Genomic DNA, 13,642 nt, shown 5'->3' on the forward strand with positions numbered 1-13,642 from the left:
TCTAAGTGGTAATTGCTCTTGTTCTTTTATTATAATGGAGACAAAGGATATTAATGCAACAGCCATCATCTTCCTGTATTCCTTCTATCGGGAAGTTGGGTGAGTTGCTTATTTTTTCAATGTAGATTTCCATGAAGGAAAACTAGGATACAGGGAAAGGCACCCATTCTTCCAAGGGATTTCCATTGAATAGAATAGTAAGCTCATCCTTACTAATTATGGTGGAATGGATAAAAGTAAAATAAGACTACCCAAATTAGTTTCTTCAGGAAGACCGCTGTACTTTGGCATCTGCTCTAGAGTCTGAATCAAGACAACAATGTCTCCATAAATGTATAAACAGACTTCTAGGAAGCTGCTTTACAAATTTCCAGAAAGGGAATATTCCTCAGTAAGGCAGCAGTACCAGCTTTATGCCTGGTAGCGTGAGCTTTGGTCTTCCAGCCAAAGTCTTATTGGCTTTTTCATAGCATAATATAACGAAAGTGGCTATCCATGTTGAGAGATAAAGCATTGAGGTAGCCAGTCCTGTGCTGTGCTTAAGGACCCACAGTCAAGTGTTTATTTTTTCTTATGTCTTATTTTTGTCCAAATAAAACGTAAGTAACTTCCTTTTATCTAACATATAGAGTTATCCTTCAGCCAGGTGGAGCAGGATTCTGAAAGAAAGCAGGCAAAGCAGTAGTTTGGTTTACATGGAAATTCCAGATCATCGTATGAAAAACCTCTGATGAATCCACATGATCACTTATTTCTTATGGAACACTGTATAAGGTTCATGGGAATGCAAGGCTTAAATCTTGCTAAACCTGTGCACAGATGTGATAGCTGCAAAGAAAGCTGCAGTACTGTAAAGAAACTTTGTCAATTGGTTCAGCTGGACTGTCCAAGAGCCTTGATACATCAATTTTCAAGCCTTCCACCCCACCAGGAAGGGTCGTCGGTCTCCTCTATGGGAAAACGTTTCTCATTCCTTCTAGGAAGTCTTTAATAATCAGTGCTTTGGAAATAGCAGCCATATGAACTTTAATTGAAGAGAATTGCAGTCCTGACCTGGCCAAATGAAAAAGATATTCTAATGTCCCTTATACTTGACAGGTAGTGAGGCTGATGTTTTTCTGAGGAAACCAGATTCAAAATCTCTTCCTTTTGAAGGTGTATAAAGCACTCGTGGGTGGGTGTTTAGCTTCTTTTAGAATATTCACACATCCAGAGGAAGGGCCAAGTGCCCATATTGAATTAGTTTAGAAGCCACTCTGCCAAATTCAAAGTTGGTAGGTAGGGATGGATGATCTGACCACGAAACCTGCGCCTTGTGCACAGCAGCCTCTTGTGTGGACACTCTGACAGGTGATAAAGGTCAGTGACCCACCATTTATAGTGCCATTCTGGTGCTATTAAGAAACATCCTGGCCCTTGAGTATGTTGGCTTCATAGTGACTGCTAGTATTTGAGGAAATGGAGAACAAGCATAGAGAAATATCCCTGACCAGTTTGTGGTTGGTAGTACCTGGAGGGAAAGTATGAACATTTCTTATTGTCTATGCTTGCAAGAGGTTCAATTGAGAAAATCCCCAGTCGCAGAAGATGTGTAGGATGTCTTTGTTTAGGACCAATTTGTGGTGTTCGTGGAAGATCTGCTTAGCGAAGCCACTTGAGTATTTCAGATGCCAGTTAGGAGAATGGCAGAAATCTCCAATTTCCCGGGCTATGAGCCACTTACAGTTAAACTGTGCTTCCTGTGAATGTACAGTTACCGATCACATCCCCCATTGTTTGTTCAAATAATGCCTATTGTCCAATTGAACATGAAGGGATTGTGTCTTGAAGGCACAATGAAATGCTTAAGGGCTCTGTATGCAGTTCTTAGTTCCAGGAGGTTTATGTGATAAAACATTTTTAAAGGGACTGTGTCCCTTTAATCTGAAGATTGGCCATATGAGTACCCAAACCGGTTAGAGAGGCATTGTCACAGCTGTTTAAATTGGAACATCTTGATGGAAGTCCATATCACAAAGGAGATTTAGATGCCTGCATCACCATTGGACTGAGCAGCTTGAGAAGACAGTGCGAGTTTGTCCTCCCATCTGTCTGAGAATTGGCACCACTGATCTTCTAGGCACCACTGGTGTGCTGAAGTGAACTCATGAAGATGGGCATGTGCTGTGGGAAAATGCAGGATGCTATTGAATGATGAGTGTGAATTAATTGAAAACTGAGAAACCACATTGGAGGAAACCAAAACATGGAAACCCGATTTTAAGGAAATACAAAAATATCGAACATTAAAGCAAACATTTTAAAGGAAAGATAATTTTAAGAAAAAATCCTAAATTACATTAAACTTGGGAGGAGTTTAGGACTACTGGGGTTTTCGGGTTCAGGGTTGGGTAATGTTTAAGGTGATGAAGGGTTTTGAGGTGTTAGGAATAACTGGAGTTTGGGCATAGAATGGGTTTTTTAGGGGTGAGGGGTTAGAGATGATGGGTGGAGTGTAGGGGTGGTGAGGGTTTTTTAGGATTTACGGATGAATGATTAAGTCTGTGAGGTGCTTTTTGGTTTCAGGGATGGGGAGAGTTTAAGGCTGGTGAGGGTTTTTAAGGTTCAATTATGGGTAGCAGCTGGGCTGGTGAAGAGTTTTCCGTGTTCATGATGTGGTGGAGTTTAGTGTGGTGGGCGTTTAAGGATTCAAGGATAGGTAAAGTTCTGTTTTAGGGTTCAGGGATGAGTAGTTTACAGGGTTGAGGAGCTCTTATTGGTCATGGTGACTGGTGTTTAAGGAAGGTGAGGGATTTTTCAGGTTTAGGGATGGGTGGAATGAGGACTTAGTGAGTGATTTTATGGGTTAGGGATAGTGGAGTTTTGGGGTTGAAAGTGTTTTTAGGCTTCAGGGAGGAGTGCAGTTTAGATGGTGTGAGGGGCGTTTGGAGGAAGGATTTGATGATGTTTTGGTGCTTGTGATGGGTCAGCAATGGATTTTGTTTACAGGTGGTGATGGCTCAGCGAGTTAGAAGCATCTGAAGTAATTGTTTGACAGTGTAATAAATAATGTCCCCTGAAGTAAAACACTGAAATAAATATCTCCGACAAAACTCCCTGAAAGTAAGACCAGCAGCCATTTACAAAAATAAACATTCAAAAGCTAATTTCAACCAAAAAGACATTCAATGAATTGGTTTCTGTAAAAAAGTAAATACTATTAAATCTGAAAATTTCCATAAAACAGTTTAGATGAAATGGTTTCTCAGTAATGGTATCTCATGAAATTGTTCTTCTATGAAATCACATACAACCGCTAATGACCCCAGAAGAGATTGAATCTATCTTGCTATCAGGCAGACCGTTTTCAGAATACTGTACCATTTCAGATAGATAGGTAAAAATCTCTCTGCTGAAGAATACACTTTTGCATTCAAGGCATCCAGCAACTGCATAGGATGAATGTTGACTTTTCTTTGACCTGTAACTCCAGCTGACTCACTAGACATTCTCAACTGAAAATGCTGAAGAGCTTGTTGTGAGGATGAGGATTTGAACATCCAATGGTCTAAATACAGATAGACAAACCTATTATGTGTTTTAAGATGCCTAAAACCACTGCCTTCCACTTCAAAAATGTTTTTGTTGCAGTCTTGTACTGGTGATGTCAACGGTGTACCAAAAAATCGCAAAAAATTCTGATGTTTCTTTTCACTAGGAATATGGAAATAACCACCCTGAAGATCTATAGAACATTGATCATCTCCTCAGTGGAACTGATGGTAGATGTGATGAAGTGCTAGCATTCTGAACTTCTCTTTCTGTATCATTTTTGTGTGTTTTTCTAGGTCTGGAATGGGTCTTGCCCCATTTCTTGGCCCTTTTTTCATCAGAAAGTAGCAGGAATACATTTCCTAGTCCATTCTCGGTTCTGTTTCAGAAGAAGAACGCTGACCTCTGGCTGAAATTTGTCCAGATAATGCTGATGTGACTTATTTAGAGGTATTGCCAATGGTGAGGTTCTGAATGTGAGACCATAGCCATAACAAACTTTACTTTTATAATTTTCTTCCACTGATCCAAGTAGTTCGAAATGCTCACCCCACCATCAGAGTGGGTAACAGAGGAGGAGAAAGTGAGAAGTCACTGCTTGCCTTCTGCAGGAGGTTTACACACTGCTGTTGATAGCTGATGGATGCCTTTTCCTCTGGTTTGGCACTTTTTCTGCTGAGGCTGCATTTAATGCTATGGATGGGCTTGAACACTTTGATGGAAATGGCAGCCATGATCGGACTTGTAGTAATGTTTGCTCTGGTTTTTCTTTTCTTTAGGCGTACAGCCTTTAATGTCTCCATCTCCATGTTCATGCATGTATATCCTCATGCACATGTAAACCAAACAAAGTGCTACATGAGAAGGGGAGATTCAGTGTCCTAGTTGAGTCTCTGGTTTGAGACCAGCGATATAGTCCGTATCAAAGTTTTAATGCTAGGTTATAACAATAGCCATACATAGCTCGGTTTGAAATATCCACAGCAGCACTAATGATTTGGTTGGAGAGCATCAAGCCTTTGTTTAGGATATCTGTGAAACCCCCAGGTCTTTCTCAATGCAAGTCATCAGTGAACTGTTGCAAAGAATCCCATAGCGGCCTCTTGTATGTGACCGAGAGGGTAGTATCACTGGCCGATTTATTTGCCCTTAGTGATGTGCCACAGATGATTCTCCCCACAGAGTCCAAGCATGTACTCTCCCTTACAGTAGGAGCAGTGAATAAAGGAGCAGACTTGTGATTCTTGATACAGAGGCAGTAACTTAGTGGGTGGAGGGTCCTACCTTAGTACCAATGGATCCTGCAGTATGTAGGACACAAAGATATAAATCGCTAGATGTATATCTTCCTGTGTCCTACATACTGCGGCCATCACAGAAACCATTACATTGCAGGTTTGAGGAGACCTGGAACCAGAGGAACGAGCAGTATAGAAGTAGATGGTAATGAGTTATGTTTATTAGTGCCTCTAATGAAGCCTTTCTCAAAAGTACTGATCTTGTCAATGGAAAAAATCTGGCCGGTGGTGAATCTGCCTAGGCTGTGTCGGGTTTCACCCTTGCCCAAAACGCTGCAGGAACGATGTATGGCCCAAACCACCTCCTGTACTCCAAATTCGCTCTCTGACCAACACCCAGCGAGCAAACTATTGAGCGCAGGGAGAGGGAGGGAAAAAGGATCCTGGAGATCGGTGAACGTCTATCTGGACCACCCCAGAGAACAGTATAGTCACAATAGGTCTGCACCTGGAAAACAAACAACACCTGATTACTCTACTGCTCTTGCTCACTCTATGAAACCCCACCTCTCCCCTTCTATGACCAGGCAGCAACATCAAGCACAAACATGACTCTTACCAATACACGGTGGCAGCGTAGTCCCACTGGGGGGGTCTTGTAATCCTCTCGTTAAGACAAACGTAATGTACCCAATGGGGGCGGTGATATGATACAGCTCCAAACAATGTCTCCAAGAAAATATAAAAGGGGGAAAAAGGTCACTTCATGGACATAAAAAACCCCAGTACCGTTTCTTAAAGTTCCAAAATACCAATGAGCGTGGAGGGGAAGGGGAAATATCGAAGTGTGGCAGCTGCTACCTTCGAAGACCTTCAAACGCGAAAAGAAACTAAACTTCCACACAACGATGTGGACAGGATCCAGAACAACACGGAAGCAGACGCCGTGTATTCGCTTTGCTGCACGGTGATCCAAGGCAAGCCGTCTGTGTCTGCTGCGACTCCCCGGGATCCCAGGGGAGTATCCAAAAGGGTATCGGAGCCCGATAACCCCACCACCAGTCCAGCACCAGAGAGCACACGGAACGAGCAAGGACCGAACTCGGATCCAAAACAACGAAAGGGAAGTGAAGTGAAAGGAGGGGGACGGGACAGGAACGGGAGTAATCCGAAGGAAGGAAAAACGAAGACTCACGAGCCCGTGAGTGTTGGGAAGCAAAGGAAGCAACAGCTTCAACGGGAAACAGACCTGGAGGTAACTCCCAACGCCAGATCGAAACCAAGCAAGGACGCAGGGGCATACACAACATTTAACCCCAAGCCAGGTAGGTCACGTGATGCAGCATACATGGTCATAGAAAGAGGGCTAGCCCTAACAGGCTGGACAATATTTTCTAGTTCTTGATCTTAAAGAAGAACATGACGACAAAGACTATGACCTTGAAGAATGTCTAGAAGAACATCTTGAGGAACACTTTGAGGAACATCTGAAAGATCAAGATCTTCTAGAATGTATAGAATGGTAAGAGTGATGTCTTTAATACTGTCTTGAATGTTACTTGTGAGGAGAATATGATCCAAGTTGAAGTTCCTTGATGATGCTGTGTCAGCCATAAGACACTATCTTGAGGGAGGGCTGTTAGTTGTCCCAGCAACTGGTATGTGTGGTGGAATGACCATTGAAGTAAGTCTTGACAAGAAGTCAGAGGGCTGAGGAAATGATTGGGCTCTTGGAGGTTGAGGTTCTGGTTCTTCAACCACTGAGATAGCTGGTCTGATAGGAGAGAAGGCCAGTGAATACTCAAGACTCTCATAGATTTCAGCTTGGAAACCCATTCCGCAGATCAATAAAGAGAGGCAAATATATTATAATGACTCAATGTTAAGTGGTGCTTCGACACTGTAGAATCCGTGATTGTTAAGTGTATGCCGCTTGCATTATGAACCAGCTCACAAAGGAGCACAAGTAGCCACAGTAACGTGCATTAATGTCATGACACTGGAACGGGAACTGCACTGTTTTTCAAATCAATGTCTCCTCTTGCATCTCACTCTGGAGGAGCAGTCGGAGATAGAAACTGAAGCACCGGTAGTTGGTCTTCTTCTCCACATTCCTCTAAAGTTCCAGTTCATCCTGAGAGCCTGCGATACTCTGCTCTGAAATCAATGAAGATGGTTTATCTCTCTCTCCTTCAGGGTACGCCATGGACACATCCTGCAGTGGTGGCATTTGTTAGGAATATGGGCTTCTAGAAGCAAAAAATACATGGTTCATGAAGATTTTATTTTGCTGTTTTTCTGCCACACGAGGGGCACCTCTTAAAGAGAGAAAATTTCTTTTGTGAAGAAAAATATGCCCTGTCATGTACTGACAGAAAAATCCTTTTAAGTTGTTAGAGAGGACGAGGAAACTGGTTTTAGAAGGGGTTTGGAAACATTTCCAGTAAAAAAATGCAACAAAAAAAAAATCAGTGCTCCAGGATCTTGTCAGAAGATGCTGGTAAAATGAACTGAAGCAGCTGAGAGTATGAGAGCATGTAGAGATACTGAAAAAGTTGGAGTCCTAAAGTGCCATTTTCACAGCATTACATAGCTGCACCCTGGATGACTACACTGCCCTTTTCCCCTTCATTTCCTTTTAAACAGGTTTATGAAAGAGGTTATTTTCTCGTCACTAGTTCTCTTGGAGATTTTTATATATTTTAATGGGATATTTTTGAATTTAAGGAAAAAAAAAAGGAATCAGTCAATATAACCATTTTAACAAGCTGTTAATGAATGGTATATTAAATAATAAGATATGGCTTTACTAACAAAAAGTGAAAATGAAATTATTTTTAAAAAGTTCACTGATATCCAATGTACGAGAGAGAAAGTTCAATGTTTATCATTATCAATGTCACATGAATATCTCAAACCATGTGCTTCACAAATTATAAGCTATAATGTCACCAAAGATCACCTTTACCTGTTTTTTGATTTTGTGTTTAGACACCTCAGTGACCCATAAATGCACTACTTTTCCCCTCAATATTTCATTTACTTGTTTCATCTCTTGTGCGCCTCTTGCTCCATCCTTCATCTCATTTTAACTTTGTTCCACCTTTAGCGTGGTTTGATATACCTTTCATGTGTTTCTACTTCCATTTTTACTTTATCCTTCCATTAGCTTGATTTTCATGCGCATCTCTCTTGCCTTTGCTCAGGTCTATTTCCCAGAATTCTTCTGTGCTGCATGAGGAAGAGGATGAAAAGACCTGCAGTGAGCTAGATATGCGGATTTCGAGGAGAAAGTCCCCCCGGCCTGGGGAGGTAGGTTCAGTGCTTTGCAAGTGGGGCAGATTGCTTAGTTCTGGTTTTGCACATATCTGTATGGTTGAGAACTTGGAGAGGAATCTATTGGCTAAGCTCAACAGGCACAGGACCTGTCCTTTCGCTACACCCTATGTCGAGGACTATGGCTTTTGGGAATACTCTGACTAGTACCAAAACCACAGTACCCAGAAAACACGGCCTTTTGCCATGCTCTTTAGACACATTACTTGAACTCAAAACAAAAAACAAGCATTTACAATGCAATGGTTTTGCCTTTGTTAAAGTTAGAGCTATTGGCATTGCTCTTGACATTATTTTTATTAATGGTTTTTTTAACATAAATAAATGGCATTGTCATTTACAATGCCACTAGCTTTATCTCCCGCAAATGACACACACAGAGCCCCCCACACACACACACCCACACAGAGCCCCCCACACACACAGCCACACAGAGCCCCCCACACACACAGCCACACAAAGCCCCTCACACACACAGCCACACAAAGCTTCCTACACACACAGCCACACAAAGCTTCCCACACACACACCCACACAGCACAAGCAGGCAACAGGGGCACACGGAGGCACAAGCAGGCAACAGGGGCACACGGAGGCACAAGCAGGCAACAGGGGCACACGGAGGCACAAGCAGGCAACAGGGGCACACAGAGGCACAAGCAGGCAACAGGGGCACACAGAGGCGCAACAGGGGCACTCGGAGGCACAAGCAGAGTCCATAAAAAAACGGCTTTTATTTTGAATGTGGTACTAGGCCTTATGGGTGTGCACTAATTTTGCTTCCAGCACTGACATTCATTACCTCTTTCACCAGTTGTTACTCAGTCTATATGCCAAAATATTGTTGATTCTACTTATTAGCTCAAACCTGGAAATTCTCCATGCTGTCTTCCTAATTCTTTACCAATGGGTATTTACATTTTGTCTTCGCCTATTGCTTAACCACTGGAAATACAGACAACCCAATTACACAGAGACAACCACACTACACAGATGCACCCACCCCTGCACAGTACCACACAGCCCTCCCTACAGAGGCACACCACAGTGCAGACACACTAATGCAGAAACTCTATCATGCACAGACGTTCGCATGTACAGACACACAGATCCCCTTTAGACAGAAGTACATACTCCCAGTAGGCTGACACACACACACACACTCACCTTGAAGACAAAGATACCCAGATTTCAAAGCACACACATACCCTGCTGCACATGCATACACGCACCCCTGAAGTATACTTTCAAATGTCAATACTGGGCATTTATACACATACCATGCTCCCCAGGGGCAGGGAGGGGTTCAGGGATGAGATGAGATGCTGGGGAAAGCATTGTCACAGCTCTGATTTCCTCTCTCTGCCCCACCTCTGTTAATTGTTCCTGTTCCCAGGAATCTATTTGGGGGCTGGGGGGGGGGGGGGGGGGGGATATAATAACAATGCGGTGAGAATATTGCCAGGGCAGCAGTCCTGCCACCAACCCTTCACCGTGCCCCCCCCCACGACACCTGTAACTGCAGAGTATTGTGTATTCACAGGAGGCGGACGCATTTGTTTTCACGGGGCGGGGGCGAGGTGGGTGACATTATAATGCGGGTAACAATAGTGCCAGGGCAGCAGTCCGGCCACCCTCCCTGCACCGAGGCACAAGACTCCTGTTAATGGTGTCTGTTCGCAGGAGGCGAGCACCTCTTAATTATAGGGGGGGGGGCATAATTCGGGTGTAACTGTACTGTGCACTGTGCCCCCACATGACACCTGTAAATGCAGATTACTCACAGAAGGACGGCATGGAGCCTTGGAGGGGGTGGGGTGATATTACAATACGGGTTAGAATAGTCGATGTTTTCACTGGGGGTGGGGGCTCCAGGGTGTGTGCAGGCTCCGATGAGAGGGCTGGTCTGGGCAGAAACCTGCCCCCCCCTCTCCCTCCCGCTGTCCGTACTCTGTGGTTGCTACAGGCTCACATGAAAGGGGCTTACATGACAATGTAAACAATCGTTGGCCTCCCTTGAGACGCACACCGAGTGGGATAAAACATTCATGAACATGAAAGAGTGCCGGACCAGACACGGACGAAGGGGCGGGGCTAACCTGGCGGGAGTGCGGTCAGTGGTGAGCCAGGAAGGATAAAATGCGGAGGCGGGCTAATGCGAAAGTCAGTGGGGATACAGTCAAAACAGGCCAGACCAAACCACTCGGATTGTAAAAAAAAAAAAAAAAAAAGAGTCACTTGTTCGGGGATCAGAGATCAAGGGGCGTCGAGAGCTGCCCTTCAGGAGAAGCTCATTCTGTGAGTGTGGAGGGCTGGAGGTCCCCCGCAGCGGCTGCTGGTGGCGGGGAAAGGAGCAGGGGGCGGGAGGGGGCGGGAAGGGGTAGAATCGGCTGCGTGGAGGAGGGGGCGGCGGCGGAATTCGGAGGAGGGGAGAGGGGAGGGAGTGGAGTGGAGTGGAGTGGAGTGGAGTGGAGTGGAGTGGAGTGGAGTGGAGTGGAGTGGAGTGGAGTGGAGTGGAGTGGAGAAGGAGGAGGCCGGGGTGTGAGTGACAGTGGGAGCAGGCTGGGCTCCCGGCTCCCCCCGGGGCTGCTGCTCGGGCCTTGTTCGGCGCCGGGGGAAAGGCTGCCGGCGACTGAAAGGCCTGTCACTAACTCCCTGGGAATTCCTGATCCGGCAGGCCATGAAATGTCTCCGCATAATTATTCCCGTCCGAGCCTATTAGTAGTGATCAGCAAAGAAAGCAATTTAATTAGCGAACAAGGAACGCAACTCAGACGTGGCTGAGGGAAGAAACCGAGAAGGTCAGGAAGGCGGGTGCCGGCAATGCCGGACCAGATTCGGGGGCGTTCCCGGCTTTTGTCTGACGTAGCTTGACGTAGCCAAAAGCCAAAAATTCTCGGGAACGCCCCCGAATCTGGTCCGGCATTGACGGACAGGCCCGTCTTCCAATGGCTAGCCTCCATTTATGGAGCTAGCCAATGGAAGACGGGGGCCGTTCCTGTCTCCCGTACCATACTCATTAGGTTTTCGCCTGCGCGAAAAAGCTGCGCAGAGCGCAGCTTTCGCCAGGCAAAACCTAATAAAGGCAAGGCTTTCATGTGCCTGTGCTGGGATTTGCAGACCTTTGGGAGCCCTTTTGGTTTGTGAAATGTGCATATCATCATCTGTGGATCCTGCACCTTGTATCAAATACAACCACCCTTGTTCAATTGAAAACTATTTTCAGGGTCCACAAACATTAATCGTAGCCTACAAAAAATGGCCAAGCAGAAGGAGCTGCTTCTTTAATATTTAGAGTCTGGATCTGAGTTGTGATGGTTTTGAGCATCCACAACTATTTCACATGAGAGAGTTAATAACATTTTAACTCCATATTTATGGATTTTGGAAAAGAAAACTATGAATTGATTTAGATTGATTAAAAAAAAAAGGCAGACGGAGTTTTTGCCAACTTTGGTTTTACTATAGCTAGCCATTTATTCTATATCCTAGGATAAACTTCACTTGAAAGATTCAAATGAGAAAAGTACATTTTTGCCATCCACTTCTCCCAGAACTCCAATCTTTGGCTTGTTGAGTCTAGTTGAAGCTGTTCATGATTTTTTGGAAGGTGGTCAGGTGCTCAGAGGAATCATTAACAACAGAATAGCTATTTTCCTAAGTACTTATCAGCTTATACATGCCTACATATAACATGTTTGCATTTTTCAAAAATGTTGAGGAGCCCTTTCTGAGGAATACTAAGTAGTTATAATTTCAGTGAAGGTTCTTATGATGAATCAGTAGCCTGACAAGTAAACCAAGGTTCCCTCAGGCTGTGCAGTTGAAAATATTTGTGCCCCCCAAACAATTTAACCAGCCTCTTACACCTGTTCAATACAACAAACGTTTGCTTTACAGCACAACCATAAATTAATTGCTTTAATTTCAACATGCAGTTGCCCCACAAGGAAGCCGTAGCGATCAGTTCCAAACACATGACATTCTCAGCGGCCCACTTCCTTACTACCTTGGTAGTCATGGCACCTCAAGGAAAAGTAATTGGGGTTGGTGTCCTCTTCAGACCCCTCTTCGTTTCTAATTATCCTAGACAGCCCTCTCCATTTATACTGTTCTATGCTTAAACACAGTGCCTAAATTCTAGATAATTAAATCTAGTTTGCCATCTAGAGACTTATTAAAGTATATGTTGTGCTTTCCTGACCCTTTTCTTTTCTATTAAAAAAAGTATGCAGTTCCTTGTGAAAAAAGTAGTTGTAATGGATTGATCGGTATAACTATATGTCCAGAAGTAGGAGTGGGAGTCTCCCGCTTTTGGAACTAGGATCTCACACAAGGTGTCATGCTTTATCATAGGGCTTGATCCTCATAGGGCTTGCTCCTGGTGCTGCAATGCCTGACGGGCACCTATGTCGGAGATCTTTGGTTCCCAAACCGTAAGGTGAGGTGCGGGTGTGGGGCCGTGCAGTGTAGAAAAGTGTCACATGTGTGGGTAGTGTAAGGGAAATGAAAGAGGGAGACTAAATTGTACTCAGAACGACTTTTAATCGGTGAGTCTACTTGTCCTGGTTAAAAACTGGGTTGGCACACCACCTATATAATGTTCGGTGATCTCTAGAAATTGAGGGGCAACATGTTTCTTGCTTAGTTTGTCAGTCCAGTGATTAATCAGCAATTCATCAAGACCATCAAACAATTACCCATCTACACAGTGGTTGGCGTCCAAATCAGTATAAGTGAGAACCAAACATAACCTAACCGTGAGGTACCTTTTGGTAATACCGACACATTTGGGGTGGCTCACTAACTTCATCAAATGCTGGTAGAGGAACGCTGAATTTAAGTGTCAGTTTTGTAGCAGCTCAGTGACCGGACAACCTACCCTCGCTCTACCAGCTCTTCTTTTCTAACCTTCTAATACAATCCTCTCCATCTGTACTTCTCTATACTTGAAGATAGTGCTTTAATTTAAGATAATTATCTACTTCCAGAGACCTGATTACATATCTGGTGGCTTTCCTGTTCCTCTTCTTTTCTAACAATCTTGGACAGCCCTCTCCATCTATACCCTTCCATGCTTGAAGATAATGCATAAGTTTGAGATAAGAAAATCTGCATTGCCATCCAGAGGTCTGATCGCATATCTGGTGCTCTTTCCTGGCCCTTTATGGGTGTGCCAGACACAGACACGGACAATCCACCAGTTTATGAAAAACTTTTGCCGTCTGCCACACAGGCACAGGCTGGCGTGTACTGGAGAGAGCTGCAGTGGCAGTCATTTTGAAACTGGTGGTATGTTTGGCACTACAGGCAGTGTTTGACTGCACCTTCATGTGAAGAATGGTGCCTGGGGATCTATTGTACTCCCATATCTCCTTAAGATACCAGTATTGGCTGGAGAGGTGCACTACATAGTGTGCCCACAACAGCTAATTTGCCCCTGCATCTGAATTTTCAATATGGCCAAAAGGCAAAGGCTTTCCTCATTTGCTTCATGCTACACGCATGCCCCTGGGTGTGCAGAATGTAAGTTCAAA

The 13,642-nt window shown here is 44.3% G+C and overlaps 1 protein-coding gene across 4 annotated transcripts in view; it reads left to right on the forward strand.

Annotated features, from left to right (window-relative positions):
* Positions 1 to 13,642, forward strand: part of RNF157 (ring finger protein 157) — a 548,807-nt gene that overhangs the window by 282,508 nt on the left and 252,657 nt on the right. For all 4 annotated transcript variants that reach the window (XM_086930701.1, XM_086930704.1, XM_086930702.1 and 1 more), the window contains exon 13: positions 7,976 to 8,081. In XM_086930701.1, the coding sequence (XP_086786827.1) occupies positions 7,976 to 8,081 (106 nt within the window). The remainder of the gene's footprint in view (positions 1 to 7,975; positions 8,082 to 13,642) is intronic.

The sequence above is a fragment of the Lissotriton vulgaris genome, chromosome 7, assembly GCF_964263255.1.
Source record: "Lissotriton vulgaris chromosome 7, aLisVul1.2, whole genome shotgun sequence".
NCBI classification, from domain to species: Eukaryota; Metazoa; Chordata; class Amphibia; order Caudata; family Salamandridae; genus Lissotriton; species Lissotriton vulgaris.